The sequence below is a fragment of the Ictalurus furcatus genome, chromosome 7, assembly GCF_023375685.1.
Source record: "Ictalurus furcatus strain D&B chromosome 7, Billie_1.0, whole genome shotgun sequence".
Taxonomy (NCBI): Eukaryota; Metazoa; Chordata; class Actinopteri; order Siluriformes; family Ictaluridae; genus Ictalurus; species Ictalurus furcatus.
Genome location: NC_071261.1, coordinates 16292107 through 16314981, shown reverse-complemented (window position 1 = coordinate 16314981; position 22875 = coordinate 16292107). Strand labels below are relative to the sequence as shown.

The following is a 22875-nucleotide window of genomic DNA, read 5'->3' as shown; positions in this document are numbered from 1 at the left end:
AATGTTAATGGTTTATGTTATGCAAAGTTGGTAGAAGTACGCACACACACAAAAAAAACCCCAGCAACAACAACAAACAACTTTTTCTGCTTTTGAAAACATCAAGAAAAATTATAACTGTGGTTTACTACTCAAAAGCGCGCGTGCGTCTGTGTTGTTTTGTCCTATTAAGCACACAGCTAGACTGAGCCATGAAAGCAACTACAGATCAGACATCATGACGCTAGGCAAAATATTTGCAAGTTGGCAGTTGGACTGACTACAAAAAATACTGTACACTGTAAATGACTACCTACTTAAATGTATTTTTAATGTGGGGGTACAGTAGTTTAGTGGTTAGCACGATTGCCTCGCAAGCACGGGGGATTCCTCAGGATAACCTGGTTTCCCTCCCTAGTTCAAAGACATGCACTGAAGACTGATTGACATTTCCTAAATGTCCCTAGTATGTGAATGCATGTGCGATTGTGATGGGTTGGCACCCCATCCAGGGTGTCCCCCCATTTTGTGCCCTGAGTTCCCTGTGATAGGCACCAGACTGCCCCATGACCCTGTGTAGGATAAGCGGTATGGATGGATGCTTTATAATTTACTACAAAAGTTGCTAGTAAAGTCATGTTACAAAATTAATGCCGCTGTTAGTCATGATACTTTTTCTGCAGTATATTATTTATTAATGATTAAATATACTGTAAGTGTAATAAGTAAGCAGTACGAAGGTTAGGCAAATGTTGCATTTATTGCCACAATAGGCCTAACACTCAAAGAGCTATACATGGGAATAGTACTTTCTAATTTGGTCATTTGAGATTTGAGAGATACACCACTTTATAGATAAATATATAAATAAATGAATGCACTGGTGTTCAAACCAGGGTGTATTTCCACCTTGCAATGTTCTTTGGATAGGCTCCAGATCCACTGCAGCTAGGACAAGCTGGTTATCCTGATGAAGATAAAGTGGTTATGGAAGTTGAACGAATAAGCTTTTTTTTGTGCTCAACCTTTTTTATAAACAATTTTTTGAGAGTGGTGACAGCATGGTTTCCTCTCAGTATTGTAATTCATCCCATTGTGGTCAATTAATATTAAGTTCACATCCATTTAAATCCATCCATCCATTTTCTGTAGCGCTTATCCTACACAGGGTTGTGGAGGAGCCTTGAGCCTATCCCAGGGAACTCGGTACACGATGCAGAAGACACCTTGCCAATCCATCACATGGCACAATCACACACACACATTCACACACTACGGACAATTTGGAAATGCCAGTCAGCCGCATGTTGTTAATCAATGTCCGCATGTATTTTTACTGGGGCGGAAACTGGAGTACCCGGAGGAAACCCTCGAAGCACAGAGAGAACATGCAAGGTCCGTGCACACAGGATTCAAACCCCCAACCCTGGAGGTGCGAACCAAACATGCTAACCACTAAGCCATCATGCCCCAATCAGTACATCCCTGAAACTCAAAGTTAAAACTGTGTTTTTAAGAGGTATTATATATAGTCCCTGCAGAGTGTTTTGTTGGTGTCGTCATCTATGAAGAGGACTATAAATATTTCTAAAGCATTTCCATCACCTGACTAAAGCTGTCATCTGTTTGAGCAGCAGTCACATAACCTGTTTGTTTGACTGTGTGTGTGTGTGTGTGTGTGTGAGAGAGAGAGAGAGAGAGAGAGAGAAAGGGAGAGAACGGGAGAGAGAGAGAGAGAGAGAGAGAGCCTGTGAGCGAATGAGAGAGAATAAGAGGTTCATTCTGTACATTTGCCTTTTTTTTGACCCTCTAGTCTATCCTTGACCTTTCAGGCTGGAACTTAAATGGCATGATTTCTATGTGATGTAACTTTAGCTTCACTTTGCTACACTTATTCAAATTGTCACTTTTGTTTGTCCTGCTGCTGCTTATTTCTGTACTGAACTGTGAGTTGTTCATTACCGATGTGGGTAAGTGGTGTTAAGTTTCTCTGGGTTTAGTGAGTGAGGCCCACATGACGCTGACTGGGGCCCTCACTTCAGCTGACTGGTGTCAGGTTTAGCTGCTCCTTCTGAATCCGGACACATCATGTGGTACAGAGGGAGGGGGCAGGGACAACAGGACAGCCAGGGCTTGAAAAAGAGAGGAGGTGGAAAGGAAAATGTGGCATGATGTGGATGCATGTGGAGGGCGGTAAGAGACAAAACCAGTCTTGACATTTTCCACTGTTGTAAGACTTCTCCAAAGCATTGAAACTCACTGACCCCAGTCCTCTGAGACTACAGTGGTACAACCCACAATCGAAGGAACACCTGTTATGTATGCCATGGGGGAGGATTAGGCTTTTTATGTGGGATTGGGGTGAGTTGAGAAGAAGGGGGGTTGGCTGAGTGTGTGACCCCTTTGGCATGCATCTAAAATAGTAAGGGATTTATGTGCAGTGAAAGACAAACAATGGCAAACCATCAGCAGTGTCAAAAGCACTTGGCCTGAAGTTCTAACTACATGGCAGGGGAACATTTCCACTCATCCTTCTGGTGCATTTTGACCTTTTGAACCTGGATCAATTTTCTATTTTAGAAACTCAGTGCAACACTTGCCAATTAGTAACTGAATTTGTACAAAAGACCAAGACTAGAGTTAGGATTAGTGTTTGTACCTCTTCATATGATTTTGTGTGTAATTGCATGTGTTTGAAAAAAGTACACATTTTAGAAAGCATTAGTGTCCCTTTAATTTAAAAAGAAGCACGAATCAGCTTCTCTCTCCTCATTGTGGTCGTGGCTAAAAAAAACCCAAAACGTGCCTGTGGCTCACGGCTGTGTGGCTCACCGTACTGTACGCGCACATAATACACCCCTCGCTCCTTCAGCCAATGACAGAGAAGGTCAAGACAAAGTCTCGGCACAAGAACAGGAAAGATGACCGGCTGTGGCATTACCGCGTGCAGCTCCGCACTAAACAGCGCGGCGGCAGGTGCACGAGGACGCGCACAAGCCAAAGTGCGCGCGCACTGGACGCACAGACAGATAACGTTTGCTCTTACCGTGTGAACTCTCCTAGAACTTAGTTTTAACGCTAGACTATTTAAATAAATTGGTCTGGAATAACATTTTTTATTATTTAATTTCTCCACGTGGATCTTGTATGTGGGAGGTGGGGTGACCTCAGGAAAAACGAAAAAGCAGAAAAGATTCAACCATGCCGCCTGGATTTCAGCAGCTTGGAGGAGAGGTATTATTATTATTATTATTATTATTATTATTATTAGTAGTAGTAGTAGTAGTAGTAGTAGTAGCGTTATTATTATTATTATTATTAGTAGTAGTAGTAGTAGTAGTAGGAGTAGTAGTAGTAGTAGTAGTAGTAGCGTTATTATTATTATTATTAGTAGTAGTAGTAGTAGTAGGAGGAGGAGGAGGAGGAGGAGTAGCGTTATTATTATTATTATTATTATTATTATTATTATTATTATTATTATTGTAGGGGCTGATTAATGCGGTTGTAACTTAATAACAAAGTTGCACAATAATAATAAAGATATTACCATATGTGCACGTATGCTGTATTGTGTACATCAATCATAAACTACGTGGTGTTATTATTATTATTATTATTATTATTATTATTATTATTATTATTATTATAAACTAACACTGATACAGTCACCTTTTGGAAATAACTCATCTGGCTTCTGAAAACCTCATTAATGAACTACTTTTTTGATACCTAAATCACTGCTTGGGTTTCACTCTAAAAAAGAATCTTGCACTGCACTCTTAATGTGATTTGTACATGCCTAACTACTACTACTTTAAACATGTCAGGCCCTTACTTATATAAAGAAAGTGACCTTCACAAGGAGAGCAGGCTTGTAAGACTGGTCAGTGCTGTTCTGTTCGCAGAGTACACAGTATTGTGTTTAAATGGGATATTTATTTATATAACCTTCTAGCATCAACAAGGAATGGGGTTAAGCACATGCTGTTGATTCTTTAAATCCCCACCATATAACAGTTATTCATCTTAAAGCATTTTTTTTTATTAAGGAACTGCTAGGAACTGTTTTGTAACTACAGTGAAACTAAAAAGGAAATGTACGTGGTCTAATTCTGGACCTGCTTAACGAGTTAAAACTTACTGGTTAAGAGCACATTTCTAGAAGTCAAATATGCTGGAGCTGTGAGCTTCAAGAGTTCGTTTGTACTGCGGTAAGAGACATGATTATTATACCCTCAATTTAGAGGGTGTTAATTAGACATGTACATAGTCACATGTGCTAAAGTCAAACATTATTTAAACATAATATTTATCACACTTGACAGACAGCAACACAACTTTGGCAAATCTAAAGCACTAAAGATAAGCAGATGCTACATCAGATATACATACATGTATATAAAATATTTCCTGTAGAACATTAAATCAGTTTGTATGGTCAAGTTCCAGAGGTGAAAAATGGAAATTATTACTGTCCAAGTAATAGGTCCTGATTTTATGTGTCATTGCCTTTTTCTTGTTAAAATGATTCCAGCACTCAGCATATGACAACACATCAAATCAAAGAAAGTGTACTTTCATATTCATTATATTAATATTCATTAAATGGCCATTGTAATAAATTACTTCAGTGTGTAAAGATAAGAATTTTTACACCATATATGAGGCTATGGCGATAGATAGTAAACATCATAACTGCAAAGGTCAGCCCCGGAGAGACTACAAAAGCAGTTGTGTTGCCAAAATAAAGTTGTCTAAAGCTGTAGTGCCTTGCTTAGCATAGAGCATCTCTTTTTGCACTGCTGTCACTCAGTAGAAGGACAGGTGTGGAAGATCCAGTGAACACACAACATCAAACTAAACAGCAGTGGTCTACTGAAAAACATTAAAGACTAATCAATACACCATTTTTTCCCTATTTCACTTACACTTTTAATGTCTATTACACAGTGTTATACCTATACTGTCTACCTCTATTGGTTTACTATGATTTGATTAAATCATTTGTAGGAACAACTGTATAATAATTGGTTTTATTTATATAAAACACTATTCTCAGACAAAAAAAAGTAAAAAAAAAAAAAAAAAGTAATGTCTGAATGCATGAATATATATATGCACTAGATTTGAACTATGTTTGTGATTCACGAAATAGGACTTATACATATTGTGGCCTGATATTAATAGAGGATGATGTGCTTAAACAGACACTTTCAGCTGCAGTGGCTGGCTAACTAACTTGGTTAGTGATAAAACTTTGGTTGTTAGGCCAATGCTATGTTTTGTTCAAGTTTGGCTACTGTTTTGAAATAGGTTGCATATAAAACAGTGCAAATTGAATTTCAGATTCTGAAAAACCCACTTGTGTTAAATTTACATATACAAAACAAAGCGAGCTAGTTTACTGGCTAGCATTTAACTAGCTGTCTGCTTGTGCTACACAGCTACAGTACCATACAGATATATTGATACATTGTAAACATTGTTGTTCCATGCTGATAAATCAATAATTTTGGTGAACAAATGTCTCCATTTAGGACTCTGAGTCATTCTGAGGTTCACACATACAAGGTGACATTTCTCCAGTGTGTGATGTGTGTCCATATCAAATAGCATAACATAAACAGGAGAGTGGAGGAAGTGTTGGGGTTGTAATTTATATATGCATATTCACTGAGCCTTGCATTTTTATTAGAGTAAAAGTATAGGCATGCTCATATGCTATTTTAGGTGTTCTTTTTTTGTTGTTATTTTATTTGTTTGTATTTTTGAACAGAACTATTAGAATGATTAGTCTGTTTATATTATAGTGAGGTGTTAAAACAATACCACATTTGATATAGAACATTTTTAAAAAACAATTTGTGCAATGTTTGTGATGTTTCTGCTGTATTGTTACAACTATATTAATTTTTATAAGTGTACTTCCATGATACAAATTGTTTTGTTGATTGATAACCTCCTATGACATAACGTCATAACCTCTACTCAAGATTGTGTGTGTGTGTGTGTGTGTGTGTGTGTGTGTGTGTGTGTGTGTGGGTTCTACAGAGAATAACTGGAACTCTTGCACTGTCAGTGTTCACAGCAGTTTTGGGCTCTCTTCAATTTGGATACAATATCGGAGTCATCAATGCTCCTCAGAAGGTAATGTTTTGATGGATCAGTTTGACTGATTTTGTAAAAGTTGTTAATCAAATAGGTATAACCACTGCTTCTACATGTTGCTACATGCCGCACGTTAATACATTTGTTATTAGAATGTCAGTAAATGCTATAATTCTTTTTGTTAAAGCAATATGACTGATTTTATACATGATAATAATCAAATAAAATCTTTAGCACTGTTTAGGACTTGTTAATGATTAGAATTTATAAGGGGTCACACATCTTTTTTTCTTTTTTTTAAAAAAAAAAATCCTAATAACCACTAATCAGTATCAAATGGTTGGGCTAGGCCAGTGCTTACTCCTATAAAAATTCCTCAGTTGCTGAATTTCCATTATTGATATTCTAGAGATAAAGTGTCATGTGTTAAGTTGAATATCTGTCTTGAAGGTGCACAGATTGGAAAAACTCATAGGCTTTTAGATGTTTTCTCAATCACACAAATACACAGAAACCAGCACAGGTGAAACTATGGAAATTTGCATGATGACAACTCTGTCATCGAGCCATCACAACATCCATTAATTTTAGCTTGTATTTTTTGGATCACAGTTTTTAAAAATGCATATAGCTAAATAGAAATAAACAGCAGCCTGATGTAATAATGCCATGGCAGTCTTAAATATAAATGGAGATTAGGTCTAGGTTTAAAATATGTGTGATTCCAACTAATTGTATTAAGGGTTAAAGAGGTATCGATCATCACCGCTTATGCAATATGTTCGACATTGGTCACATTTACACATTTACACTGACACATTACATATCACATTTACAAGATACAAGTAAATGAGTAATAAAATATATGTAATCACAATATAGAAAACAATGAAGAAACAGGAGCTTGTATTATCAACATTACACTGGATTTGTGTGGCGGTGTCTATTATGTGTTAAGAGACACCAAAAATATCTCCCCAACTGTCTACAACTCCACAGACAGACAAACATGCATGCAGCCCTCATGCTCAGGAGTCACATTCAGAAGCATTCAGTCACAATGGTGTAATGGGGAAAACCTCTTGAACTCTTACAGGCAGGCGTAATGCATGCACTAAGACTCTGAGATACCAAAGATCTTTAGTGTTCAGCAAATATGAAGCAGAATTAATTACTGTATGTGAAGAACATTTATAATGTACTGTATTAGTTGTCTTCATAATGAGTCCTTGTGTTCTATCCTTCATAAGCACCTGTCAATGAACATTTTATTTTGATTATCACCATGAAAAGTGTTATACTGTAGATCAACTGATTATTCCAGTCTCCTTTCCATACGTCATACATATTCATGGCTCCCTTTGCTTTTGTGATAAGTAACTGGCAAACTCATGCCATATTTACTTTACAACACCCTGGTATAAAATTAACATGTTTTAATATACATAGGATACCTATGATAATATTCATCCCAGCTGTTGTTACTATAATGTAAGGTATCAGTCTGGACTGTTGAGGCAAATTAACCTTTTTCATTTAATAATATATAAATTCTATGTTTTTATATATCAGGGCCTAAATAACAATTGTGTGGTCCTCACCAACTTCTATAAACACACAAATAACATCAGGTGACATTAAATATCAAAACAAATTTCAATATGTAGTAATTTTTTACAAAATGTAAACCAACCAAGTACAGCCTATAATTCAGTAACATGTAGAACTATATTTAGCAACAATAACTTGAAGTAAACGTTTTCTGTAGGAGTTTATTGGTCTCATTTTGGAGAAATTTTGGCCCACTCTTCTTTACAACATTGCTTCAGTTCATTGATGTTTGTGGGCATTTGTATATGTACAGCTCTCTTAAGATCCCACTACAGCATCTCAATGGGTTTGAGGTCTGAGGACTTTGACTTGGCCATACCAACACCTTAATTTTTTCTTCTTTAGCCATTCAGATGTCGATTTGCTGGATCATTGTCCTTTTACATGAACCACTTTCGGCCCAGCTGCTGGACAGATGGCCTCACGATTGTCTCAAGAATATTAAAAGTGGAGCTCATTGTTGTCTCAATGACTGCAAGTTTCCAGAATCCTGCAAAACAAGCCCAAATCATCACTTTTCCACCAACATGCTTAACATTGGTATGAGGTGTTTGTGGTGATAGGCTGTGTTTGGTTATCGCCAGCTCCACCTTGGTCTCTTCAGTCCAAAGGATATTATTTCAGAACATTTGTGGTTTGTTCAGATGCAGTTTTGCAAACCTAAATCATGCTGTCATGTTCTTTTTGCAGGGAAGAGGCTTTTTCCTAGCCACCCTTCTATGAAAGCCATAATTGTTCAGTCTTTTTCTGATTGTGCAGTTAGGAACATAAACATGTAATGTTCTTACAGCCTGTAGATCAAACGATGTAGCTCTTGGGATTTTCTTTGTATCACTGAGCATTAAAACTGACCTTGGACTGAATTTGCAGGGACACCCACTCTTGGGAAGATTTCAACTGTCTTGAAGGCTCTCCATTTGTAAACAATCCTTCTGTAGAATGGTGAATTTCAAATTGTTTGGAGATGGCCTTGTAAACCTCCACAGATTGATGAGCAGCAACAATTGCTTCTCTGAGGTCATGGCAGATGTCCTTTCTCCTTTGTATGATGTAGACAAACACCTGAGTGCTCCAGAACACCAAACACGAATTCTGCTTTTATAGAGGTAGTCACACTTCTTGATGATGATCTAATCGTGCATTTCATTAGTAACACCAGCCAGATAATTTCTGTCTTAATGATTGTGGAAGTAGGAAGGGTGTAAAAAATCCACCTGGTTTCTGAATGTTGGTTTACTTTTTTGGAAAAAATAGACTACATAAATACCTAATAATAAATAGCTTAATGGTCTGCACTTATATAGCACTTTTTTAACCTTAGCGGTTCCAAAGCGCTTTACACTGTTTCTCGTTCACCCATTCACACACACACTCACACACACCAATGGTAGCCTTAATGCTATTATATATACGTATATATAAAAAATAAATAATATCATGTAAATAAGTTCTCTTGAAAGAAATGGTATGTACACTTTGTATATAAACACACAACACACTGTTTGTGTGCAAAAGTCATAAAGCATGGAATTTTCTATTAGGAAATATTCAAACTACTATCACAGTACAATTTTGTCTAACAGAACATGTCTTCCTCCACTGGTGAGGCTACATCTAAATGAATACACCACTATGCAAATAAGGTACACTGTATTGTCAACACACATTTTTATAACTTTGAAGTACTATTAAAAGAATGCCTGGCTCATCCTGTTAATTAACAAGTAACTCAGCCATCACTTTTTCTTTCCCAACAAATGTTAATCTTGCTTTTATACTGTATATTTAATGTAATGTTCCTCCACATCTTCCTCTGTTCCTCCTCAGATTATTGAGAACGAGTATAATTCAACATGGGTACACCGTTACTCAAATCCCATTCCTGAGTCTACACTGACTTCTCTCTGGTCTCTCTCAGTGGCCATCTTCTCTATCGGAGGCATGCTCTCTTCTTTCTGCATGGGGATCATCTCAGAGTGGCTTGGCAGGTGAGAGGGATTCATGTACGAGTCCATGTGAGCACATTAGAGTGCGGAATAATATTGATGGAGCATGTATTTCTATTTCCATTTCTTTTTCTTTTGTTACTATGTGTATTGTATATTGTGTTTTGTTGAGTATATGCAAATAATGCCATTATTGCCCTCTTGTATTAGAGAAACAAGCAACACTGCACTATTATTAGATCAGCTACTCAAACAGACAGAGGAACAGAAAACCAAAAAGGATCAAACATTCAAAAAACAACTTTATTTATTCGTTCATTCATCTTCAGTAACTGCTTCAAACTCTTCATAGGAATGCAAAAGCTGTGCAATGTCATTTGGACCTTCAGCAGAACACCACTGTCAGCTAGTGAAGCCATCTATTGATAAATCATGAGCACTACACTCTTATGTCAGATTTACTAAAGCCCATATTGCTCATGTTCCGTTTATATCCTTAATACTCTTCTCATTTTCTGACATGTATTATTTTCATAAAATGCACAATTGTATTTCATTTTGAGTTAGTGGGTTGATTCTTATAATTCATTTTCACATTACTAAATGTGTATTCTATAGCGATATAAATACTATTTTAACATGTATTATTTACATTTTAAAGGCACAAAGCCAAATGTATTTCTCTAGCCTAGCGCACCCCAAGCCAGACAAGCAACAGTGGCTTGGGTTCATGGTGTACCAGTTTTATGGCCCGGCCTGTGACTGGGCGGCACATCTGACCAGTACAGGGTCCAGTGCCCTCCATAATGTAACACAGTTTGCAGAACTATTCTTGGAGGAGTTTGGGCATCCAGGGCAGAGCAAGGACGTGGATCAACTGTTGAGGGGAGTCAGTGTGACGAACAAGGCTGACCTGCCATTCCACACCTATTACGAGTGGATTGACAGGGCAGCCTCAACAGCTCAGCTTCAGGCTCTGGCCGACAGGGCAGTGGTGGAGGTGACACCGACCTGCAAGACTGAGGATTGCTGCAAAGAGGCCCAGCTACAGTGTCCCACATGCAAGAATCGTGGGACCCAGGGGTCATATTTCTGCTCTCAGGGATGCTTCAAGAGCAGCTGGCATACTCGCAAATGGCTCCACAAGAGAGCACCTGCAGAGCTCCAACCAGAGGTCAACGTGGCGACCTCACCTCCAGAGCTCCAGCTTGAGACCTACGAGGTGGTCTCACCTGCAGAACTCCAGCCGGAGGTCAACGTGGTGACCTCGGCTCCAGTGCTCCAACCTGAGACCCACGAGGTGGTCTCACCTGCAGAGCTCCAACCAGAAGTCAACGTGGTGTCCTCACCTCCAGAGCTCCAGAATGAGATCCACGAGGCGGTTTCATCCCCAGAGTTCCAGCATGAGATCCATGAGGCGGTCTCATCTTCAGAACTCCAGCAGAAAGTCAAGTTCATGTCTGAGGTTGAAGAGATGGCCTCTCAAGCCAAGTTCCCGGTCGAAGAGGCGACCTCTCAAGCCAAGTTCCTGTCCGAGGTCGAAGAGGCGACCTCTAAAGCCAAGTTCCTGTCCGAGGTCGAAGAGGCAACCTCTCAAGCCAAGTCCCAGTCTGAGATTGATGTGACCTTCCACACCAAGTTCCACTCTGAAACCGACGTCACGACCAACCAGGTTATGCTCACGCCTGACGTCGACGTCACGACCAACCAGGTTTTGCTCATGCCTGACATCGACGTCACAACCAACCAGGTTATGCTCACGCCAGAGTCTGTTGATATGATCAACCAAGTTCTCCTTATGCCTGAAGCTGACATTATGACCAACCAGGTTCTGCTCACTCCAGAAGCCGACATCACGACCAACCAGGTTCTGCTCACGCCCGAGTCTGCTGACACGGACGACCAGGTTCTGCTCATGCCCGAGTCGGCTGACAAGGATGACCAAGTTGCAGACAAGAGCTCCATTTTGCTTCCCTACGCTGGTGAGGATGCCAGTACACCAGGGTCCTTTGAGGACATCGCTCTGCCTTCCTGCTCCGCTGAGGACGCCACTCTGCCTTCCTGCTCCGCTGAGGACGCCGCTCTGCCTTCCTGCTCCGCTGAGGACGCCGCTCTGCATTCCTGCTCCGCTGAGGATGTCGCTCTGCCTTCCTGCCCTGCTGAGGACTCCGCTCAGTCTCCCGGTTCATGTGAACACATTTTGCCCAGAGGGCCAGGACCGCCAGGGGAGGGAGTGTATTTTGGCACTTCGGGGGTGGGGTTCTGTCATGTCACAGCAAACCAGTGACTACATTTTCCATCCTGCACTGCGGCCTACAAATTTGGCCGCCATGGACTACACTTCCCACACACACGTTCACCTTCTCCGGAATTCTAATCACACACACCTTTTTCCAATCTCACACACACTCACACCACAGTATATAAGAGACTGTTTAAACATTAAGACTTTGCGTAGTATTAAGTTGAACTCACTTACCAAGTGGTTGTTCATTGTTCTCGTTTCGTTTCATGTTCTCTGACCTCATTTCTTGTTTCTTGACTCTGATTATTGCCTCACCCTTTTTATGCCTCTTGGCCAATCACCTGACCTTTTGCATGTTTTTGGACCACGCTTTGGATTACTGATTTGGATTTGTCTTGTCTTTATATCCTTTAATAAAACTGTTTAACTGCACTTGCATCCGTCCTAATCTCCATTACATAACATGACAATATGAAAAAAATCTATATGTTTAAGTAATCTAAGTAGAAATCATTTTCATGAAAAATGTTGTCTGCAAAATAAATCTTTTTCACAATATAAGTTGTGCAATATGTACAATAACCGAATACTGAACAATTTTTTTCAAGTGGTTGTTTCACTTGCTTGCATCCAATTGGGCCGCATTCACATCAATAAGTTAATTTTTGCGAATTATCTCATGTCTTAATGAGGCACAGAACCAAATAAACTTACTTGCTTGATCGTCAGTGTGACAGTGTCTAATGTTAAAATCCCTATACAAATAAAACTTTATTAAATTCAGTTAAATATTTTCAGTTCTATACGTCACCTATAACCAATGATATAACCAATTATATGCTATAACTATAAAACTATCAATATGCATTGTCTCTAATTTAATTCAGAAAGAGTCCATATTTAGCTGATGAGTTCAAAAAACAGATATTAAACCGAGTCATTCAGTTTAACGTTCCTGTGAGGAATAAATACTGCAGGGAGAAGAGCACTGAGGACCAAAGAGCAAGGAGCTCCTGCTTGATCTGATGCAAAACATCCCAGAATAGTTACTATATGAAGTTGAACACACCTAATATTGTATACTTAGAGAGGTTTATAGTTTACTGGATTTAATATGATTGTATATTGTGTGTTTTGACAGGAGGAAAGCCATGCTCATCAGTAATCTCCTGGCCTTCATTGGTGGAGGCTTGATGGCACTGTCTAAACTCTGCAGTTCATTTGAAATGATGATTTTAGGACGCTTTACGATTGGAGCTTACTGTGGTAAGTATTTTAGTAAAAATTAAACTGAATTGATGGAAGAATTGCACAATTCTTGAATTTACTTAAATGTATTGTTAATTTCAATATATATGGTGACATCAAATCAGATTTGGCAAACTGCCAGTTATGTTTTCCTGATTGACATTAACATAATTTTTCTGCTTAGTATGGAACACACTACATTTTACATATATATATATATATATATATATATATATATATATATATATATATATATATGTATATATATATATATATATATATATATATATATATATGTGTGTGTGTGTGTGTGTGTGTGTGTGTGTGTGTGTGTATAACACGCTTTTAACATGCTCATGTTCGGAATTGAAGTTCTAATTATTGATTTTTATTCATTAAAACTGCCCTTCTCAGTACACTTCAGACATTAGCGTGTGTCATAAACCAAGCTAAAATCATATATTTGTTTGTTCATAACTGAGAATTAAAGAATACAAAATAATAGGATAATTGCAATATCCTTTATAGTCTTTATTTGTATCTTTTCTATTTTGATGTTCATTATATATACTTATTAAAGGGATATGTACTTTGGAGGTCAAAACAAATCCTGAGAAACAACAGCTTTGACTATCAGTTGCTTAATGATAGTCAAGGATTTGAGTAGCAGTTGAATAGCAACCCAGATGTTATTATCTGGTCAGCTGTTTCAACCTGGTTTATCTGCATAAGTGTGATCCAGATTTTACCCAGGATCATGTAATTTTATGTTTGTTTTCAGAGCAAATTACAGTTAGGTCATTCTGGAAAACACCACTTTTTCAAAGCTGTTGTGTTCATAGTGGATAAATTTGATATAAAAAGTTTGATGTGTTCTCAGGGCTGGCATCAGGTCTGGTGCCCATGTATGTGGGTGAAATAGCACCCACCAGTCTGAGAGGAGCTCTGGGCACACTACACCAGTTAGCCATAGTCAGTGGTATTCTCATTGCTCAGGTAATCTCATAATCAGTTTATTGCCAAAAGGTCCTTGAGAAAAATGTGGGTGTAGTTTCTTATCTTTATAATGATTTGTTTCTGTACAGATTTTAGGTCTGGAGACATTGCTGGGCAATGAGGAGTTATGGCCTGTGTTGTTGGGCATTACAGTGATTCCTACAGTCCTACAGATGGCATTGTTGCCGTTCTGTCCAGAAAGTCCTCGCTTCCTTTACATTATCCGCTGCCAGGAGCACCATGCCAAGAGCGGTGAGGTGGCACACTGAATAAATCACAGAGTGCTAGAAGCAAGTGTCCACATGTTTAAAAGCTGTACTGATTATATATATAAACATGCTTCCATTTGCCAAAAAGAAGCACAGTAAATACTGACATTACACACGTCACACAAGAAACCTTCAGAGCATTACAATAACTATATATTTCAAAGATACTTATTTTAGATTCATAAATATTTATTGCTATAAAAATAGAAAAATAGTGTATAAAATATATTTATAGTGGGAAAACAATTATGTCAGTTCAAATCAGTTTAATTCCATGACTTGCTGAATGTGATATAAATTTCTCTAATAACTTTTTTGCCCTCTGTAAAACTGCCTGAGTTTCTTTCATATCCTTTGAGCAGCCAGATTCTTCTTGAAATACACTACCACACCCAGTATTAACATTTTTCGTTAAACTTCAAGAAACAGGTTCAACAGAAACAGTAACTGGAAAAGGTTGATTTGGATCACTCTAATTAAGTACTTGGAGCACACAGCATACTGTATGTTTGTTTTATACACTGTCTAATCACAACTTTAAAATCAATATAGTTATACAGCAGCTTAATTTTACAGTAACCACTTCCAAAACAAGTGCACCTGACTTTAATAAAGCATTATTTAGAGTCCCATTAGAACCTGAGAGTGGACAATAAATAAGTCCTTAAATACAAATATTTACATAGTTGTTGGAAAAACAACAACAAAAAAAAACAAGTTTTTTTTTCATTTAATTGGCAATAGTGGCTAAACTGAAATAATACAAAAAAACTACATTAAACTACATACACAGAACTACATGTTCGAAACCTTTTGACTATCGTACACAGCCTTCTTCAGATAAGGTCTGGAGATTAAGAGGTGAATGGGAAACCTTTTCAAAAATAATTTTCTGAGTTTGCCTTATGATTTGGGCTGTTATCATAGGAGACACCCACATTTCATTTGTAAATTTCAGAATTCTATTTTTGTACATGCATTGCAAAATTGAATACAATTTCTCACTTTCATTCAAAAACCAATGGCAATACAAACCTTTGAACTTGACTATAAAGAGAAATCATGTCTAATTTGTTTCTAATATCCAAATATGCCCAAATCACATGGTGAGACTGTAAAAAGAGTGTAGAATTGATTCTACAATAGCATTTTTATTACTGCTGCCTGTAATTTTCAGCTTTACCTCCTCATTTATCATGACAATGAATACCTTCTTGAAAACCTTGCCCCATCTATACAAACATACAGCTGTCATGGCCATGGTTATATATCAAACAACTTATGGATTCAGTTTAATATTTTAAAATATATGATAAACTAAGATCAGGGTAATTGTTTATTTATTTAATAAACCAAATCATTTGTGTATCTACACAAATGATTTTCTAATTTAGAAATGTATAATATATAACTCACAACCAGGAATCCTTTTGAGAAGAAGTGGATGGCACTGTATGAGTTATTAAACATCGTGTGACTGTCATGACTGACCCTTCTATGAACAAAAAAAGTCACTGGTTGCTTTCTGGTATAACAGTACCATGTCTAATGAATATGAAATTCTGTAATTAAATGATTATTATTATTACCACCTTACTGTTACTTTGAAAAATGTTTAGTTTTAATTTAGGCATTAGCATATCCTGAGTATGTTCTATGTTTTAATCAGGCCTGAGGCGTCTGACTGGACGGCTGGAGGTGAGTGATGCCCTGGCAGAGATGAAGGAGGAGAAGAGGAGAATGGACATGGAGAGGAAGGTGTCCATTGCTGAGCTTTTCCGCTCTAAACTCTACAGACAGCCCATTATCATATCCATCCTGCTGCAGCTCTCCCAACAGCTGTCAGGAATCAATGCTGTGAGTAATGAGAACAACTGTCACTGAAAGAATTGTCTTTTCTTTGTAATAAAGATATTTAACAGTGAGTTAGCTTTCTTAAACACTTTAAACACCTTGATTGAACACCTGAATGAATGTGCTTTCCATGATCTCATATATAATACTTCCCTTAGTCAAGTTGTCAGTTATTTTGTGGGCAATATGAAAAAATATGTGTGGTAGCCTGGGAAGCCCCTTGACATGGGGAAATTTTCAACATGTTCTACTACATATAGTTCTGAAATACTTCTCTTTTGTATCTCAACCTCAAGCAAAGTTATAGCGTTTTAAAGTCTAATTACCCCAGAACTGAAAAGAGAGAAAATTGCATTTAAAGATTCTATTTTGACTATAGCACAGGTGCATTGTGGGCATTTGATAGCGTCAGGTAAGGGAGGCTGAAACGGAGACAAGTGCAGTTTGAAGTTTTATTGAAGCACATGGCAAACACATCCAAAACAGCGTCCAAAAATATAATCCAAGAAAAGGTAAAGGTCAGACGATCAGCAAACATCAACAATGGGGCAAAATCCAAAATGACAAACAAGAAGCAAGCAATATCAGAACCATATATATAGCGTGTAGTGATTGTGTTCAGGTGTGTGCAATTAGTAACCAGGTGACTGTGAACATGACAAAATCCGTGGTTGTTGGGGAGTGTAGTCTTGGGTGGCCATGTTTGTAGGCCATGGATTGTTCTGGGAAACTTAGCTAGACTTGTGTTCTTTTCGCTACAACACGTGGATATACACTATATGGCAAAAGGTTTGTGGATATCTGACCATCACACCGATATGTGGTTCTTCCCCAAACTGTTGCCATAATGTTGGAAACGCACAATTGTGCAGGATGTCTTTGTATAAAGTAGCATTACAATTTTCCTTCACTGGAACAAAGGGGCCCAAACATGTTCCAGAATGCCCAGTGACACATTTTGCCAAGGTTGGTGTGGAAGACCTCGAGTTTCGTGCACTGACCTCAACCCCACTGAACACCTTTGGGATGAGCTAGAACGCTGACTGCACCCCAGGCCTCCTCGTCCAACACTGCCACACTCCAAGCTCTAGTGGAAAGCCTTCCCAGAAGGTTATTATAACTGCAATCGGGGACTAAATCTGGAATTGAATGTTTAACAAGCACATACAAGGTGTTCACATACTTTTGGTCATATAGTTAACATCACCATGATCTATGCCTGACATTCACTGTATATGAGAAAATCACACTTAGTTTGCCATGTTTTAGGCATCTCTAGCTTAGGTAGATAGCCTAGGCATCTTCCTAATAAAATAACTTAAGACACTAAAGAGACCTTTCTACTGACTCTGAAAAACATCAGAAGAAAGATGCCTAGGGTTCCTGCTCACCTAAGTGAACATGCCATAGGCCTGCTGCAGGGAGGCATGAGGACTGCAGATGTGGCCAGAGCAATAAACTGCAGTGTCTGTAATGTAAGACACCTAAGACAGTGCTACAGGGAGACAGGAAGGACGGCTGATCATCTTTGCAGTGGAAAATTACATGTCATCATGTGCCCTCCCCCCCAGACATGATCGAAACCTTGCAAATGCCTTGGTGGAAGAGTGGAGTAACATCTCACAGCAAGAACTGACAAATCCGGTGCAGTCCTTGAGGATGAGATGCACTGTAGTACTTAAAGCAGCTGGAGGACACACCAGATACTGACTGTTACTTTTGATATCGACTCCACTTTGTTCAGGGACTCATTATTCCATTTCTGATTATCAAATGTCTGTGAAACTTGTTCAGTTGTTCACTTTTTATGTTAATACAAATATTTACACATGTTAAGAAATTTTCTGGCAATTAAACCAGTTGAAGGTGAGAGGATATTTGTTTTTTTGCTGAGTATATATGTATAAAGTCATTTCTATGATACACAGTATGTATTGCAATACAGTTTATAGCTAACAAGTTGCCAGCAATACAGTTATAAATGTATTTTTTTAAAGAAAAAGAATCAGTACAAAATGTTAAAATTTTTCTATTTTAAACATTTGGTGCAAAATCTTAGCATCTAATCAACTGCTTCTGATCAGAGTTTGTAACAGTTATAAATATCCTGATGACATCTGTGATAGCTCAGAAAATTTATTGTAAGATAATTTTTCCTGATATTGTTGTATAATCATATTTCCAAACACAAAAAGGATGAAAGTTTGCTAAATATTCTGTATATCTAGATCATGTTGATGTCTGGGATTATTACTAATAGACATTTATAACCTTTGGGACCAAAAAAATCCTAATATAATTTTTTATCCCTAGATTTTCTACTATTCAACCAGCATATTCCAGAAGGCTGGAGTGGAGAGTCCAGTCTATGCTACCATCGGTGCTGGAGTTGTGAACTGTGCCTTCACTGTGGTCTCGGTATGAACAGAATATTCATATCCCATTACTCTTTAACATCTTATCTAAGAGCAAACAAGATAAGAGGGCAAAATGTCCACTGCTTTACTAGGTCATGGAATTTTAATGCCATTGGGTGTGATATAAACACAGGTAGCAAAGTAAAATGATCTCCCTAAGTCTCCAAAAATATTCAGACCCTACTAATGACTATGAAATTTAATAATTTTACAGAATGAAACATACAGCCACATTTACACATTGTAACTGGTATATAACTTGATGCTGAAATTGAAGTTCAAGGATATCATTTCAAGGATGAAGTCACCTGCGATAAGATTAAATAAAATCAGAATACCTGTAGACGTAAGCACTGAACTCAATATTTCGCAGGAAAAAATAGTAGCATTTATAGTGTTCAAGCTTTTCAGTTAAGTCTGTACTGACATAATCACCATGTTGATCATTCCATGTGTTTACTCAGTGAACTTTCAACGCTTCAGACCATAGCATTGGCTAGGCTACTCAAACTCATTTTTAAAGACATTTATTCATATGTAGCTTTCCAGGATGGCTTTTCACATGTTTTGGCCCACTGTCCAGCTGAGAAATGAATATTTTTAGTAGTTTTATGTCTAGTGAACTGAAACAGGGCTTCTTCAAATATTTGCTGATATTCTATTCATTGGTCCTTCATAAATGGTAAATAAATAAATGGTGCACTTATATAGCACTTTTATCCAAAGTGTGTGGACAAAGTGTGAATGAGACACACTGTGTCTCATTCACACACACACACACCAATGGTAGCAAAGCTGCCATGCAAGGCTCTAACTTGCCATCAGGAGCAACTTGGGGTTCAGTGTCTTGCCCAAGGACACTTCGGCATGTGGAGTCATGCAGGCCGGGAATCGAACTGCCAACCCTACAATTGGTGGACAACCCACTCTGCCGCCTGAGCCATAGCCGCCCCATACACACACAGCCGTTCTCCATACACAAAAAGCTTTCTATTTCTGATGTACCAGTTGCCTGATGCTACCACCACCATGACTTCTACTTCATCTCATTTGAACTTTTGCTCCAAATTTTCTGTAGCATTCAGGTACATTGTCACTTTAAGGTGCTGATCTTTGAGCAATTATTTGCCTTTTGCTGCTCTGACATAGACCTGTGAGAAGTGATGTGCTGTACATTTTCTCCAGTCTGTTGTCAAATTCATAGTAGAGAACCTTACCAGTTCCCTGTCATCTCTGTTTTATGTGGTAGTTTGATTTAGGCAGTGTTTGGATCACATGCTTATGTTTTTTGAACTATAGAGCGCACACAGGTATGCTCAGATCATTTTATCCTTTCCATGATATGTACTCATCAGTAACTTTATATTTGACTTGCACTGAATGCTTATTGTTCTTCATTGTTACTTCATTAGATCTCAGCATATGTATAAAAACCTTTCAATTTAAAATAGTTTTTATATTTTATGGAGCAATAGGCTATTCAGTTCAGTATATTCTATAGTGCAGAAGTCTTGTGTACTGTAAAGGTCAGTTTGGTTAAGTGTTCTGATTTAGCTTTGGTTTCTAATTGAAACACATGATTTGCATCTGAGTTTACCTTATTTAGGCAGGGTTTCTGCAAATGGCTTTGCTCTACTTATGGAGTTGCTGTAAACTTACAGGCTATCATAAAAACTAGATCTTTAAAATAAATTCAAAATCACTTTGCTATTTTCAAACCCTTTGTCTACTGAACAGCTTTTCTTGGTGGAGAGGATGGGCCGACGGACGCTGCACATGCTAGGACTGGCTGGAATGTGTGTGTGCGCAATAATCATGACAATTGCCCTCAGCTTATTGGTGAGTACCTTTTATTCCAAGGCTTTGAAACATTTTCACAAAGTTTCTGTCCTCCAGGCATTACTCTTAGTTCTTCCAGAACATTTTTCCAGAACTAAAACTGGGTAGTTTTCTTAACTTATGAAGTCATGCTGTTATCCTTTTCTGGGGCTTTTAAATCCTCTTTTAAATTTTTCCCATAAATTAACTGTTATCTGTTCATCAGGAAAGTGTGCCGTGGATGAGCTACATCAGCATGCTATCCATCTTCGGCTTTGTGGCCTTCTTTGAGGTGGGACCAGGACCCATTCCCTGGTTCTTTGTGGCTGAGCTGTTTTCTCAGGGGCCCAGACCTGCAGCCATGGCCGTGGCTGGATGTTCTAACTGGACAGCGAACTTCATAATTGGCATGGGATTCCAGTATCTTGCTGTACGTACAAATACTTACGTACAAATAGAGTAACCAGAATAATTCCATTGAAGACAGCTGTATGATCATTACTTTTGAACAGGAGATTGAATGTGATTGGTTCATTCTGAACACAGACACATCCCCAATTATAAAAGGGTGTGCACACTTATGCAACTAGGTTCCTTTTTTTTCCTTATGAAAGTTTCTGATTGTTTTTCACTTTATTTGTATACTTTGCAATTTCACATTAAAGGTGGGAAAAGCTCTGACATGATTTATCTTAGTGTCATTTACTTCACAAAAACCTGCCATTTTAACAGGGGTGTGTAGACTTTTTATATTCACTGTATGTATCAAATAAATTACACAAATTAAGGACACTTTACATTGCGTGTACTTAAATTCACTATACTCTTTTCTTTTTCCCTATACTGCAGAACCTCTGTGGTCCATATGTCTTCCTCATCTTTGCAGCACTCCTCCTGTTTTTCTTGCTGTTCACCTTCTTTCGGGTTCCTGAAACTCGAGGAAAGACCTTCGACCAGATTTCTGCAGCTTTCAGCCGCCATCCTGAAAGCATGCTGGACGTGGCACTGAACATGGAGCTAGTAAAGCCCAGTACAGAGTTGGACTATCTAGGGGCAGACAGTTTAGAGCAGTGAGGCCCAGCAGGTGGAGGGAGATCTAATGAGGGGATACATACTGGAACAAACACCTTACCCTCTTATGGTGTTTAAGGGGAGCTGAATGTTATTTGTGTGAAGGAAAGACCAGTGATGCTGCTTGTTATGAGTTTTTAAAGACATGTTTCAAGGAGACTTGGATTACTGCACTTTATCAGCACAACAAAGGTTGACAAGAAATGCCAGTTTGATTTGTATAGTTATATTTACACTGACATGCTGTGTTAGTTTCCTTAATAATGACATATTCAAGATTACTTCAAGCATCTGTGAGATCTTCAAATGTTCAATGGAATACATGACCTTTTATTCCATTCTAGCACATTACCTTACCTTTGAGGCACGGACAGACCAGGGTGAAAATAAACCTCAACCCCACTGAAACAGATTACATTTTGTATTTGTTGTTATTGGGGAGTCCCAATCAGAGGCTTTACTCCAACTTTTGTGCTTTTAGTGGTTGTTAAACATAAAAAAGTGAATGGTTATTAGTAGAATTAGACCAGAAAAACCTTAGGGTTAATGTGTATAGAGTGATTTAACTTTTTTTTTTTAAATTGGTAAGAAAGTTATTAGCAAAAGTTTTAAAAAGAAGTTCGCATGTTCGGTTTGCTGCTGCTAATTGATTTTATGCGAGTCAGACTTGGACAAGCTTTACATTGTGGTATTATGAAATGGGAGAAACAAAAGGACCTATAATATTGGTATTTGACACCATGTTCAATATGGACGGTGTGTTTTATGTAAATGAAATGTTAGTAATTCTATATGGTGGCATTAATGTTATATTTGATAAGTTATGAGTAGTTTGACAAGAGTAAGTGAGCTGTGTGTTCTGTTTTACATGTTTGCAATAAAACAAAGGACAATGAGCTGTTTAACCAGCCCTTTTCCTGTCACATGCTGTGGGACTGATCAACTCAAGTCAGTGATGTAGGACTGCATGTTTAAAAGACATTAACACTAATTGTGCTAATATGTTTAATTAAGAAGTTAGAAATACTCCTGCCAATTTTCTTATTGCAAATAAGAGGAGTCTCTCCTTTTAGATGCTGCAGAGTAACATTATTGCCCTGGTAAATGTGACTACAGTAGTATATTTGCACTTTCATAACCTACATTAATTAGGCAAACGAAGACAAGCTTATCTAACCAATTCCAGTTAAACAAAGGTCATTTTCCCCTCTCCAAGGACAGCCTTCCTTCTCACCAAAGCATGATAATTAGAAGACTTGACACAAAGAAATTAGAGAACTGTATTGTTCTGCATGGTTTGATAGATATTTCAC

The 22875-nt window shown here is 38.0% G+C and overlaps 1 protein-coding gene across 1 annotated transcript; it reads left to right on the top strand.

Moving 5' to 3' along the window:
* Positions 1-2794: 2794 nt before the first annotated feature.
* Positions 2795-22463, top strand: LOC128609970 (solute carrier family 2, facilitated glucose transporter member 4). Its single transcript, XM_053628938.1, has 11 exons — positions 2795-3213; positions 6031-6126; positions 9526-9686; positions 13031-13155; positions 14018-14133; positions 14223-14385; positions 16072-16259; positions 18570-18674; positions 20411-20512; positions 20718-20921; positions 21341-22463. The coding sequence occupies exons 1-11, from the start codon at positions 3181-3183 to the stop codon at positions 21563-21565; spliced, it is 1518 nt and encodes a 505-aa protein (XP_053484913.1). The 5' UTR covers positions 2795-3180; the 3' UTR covers positions 21566-22463.
* The last annotated feature ends 412 nt before the right edge of the window (positions 22464-22875 follow it).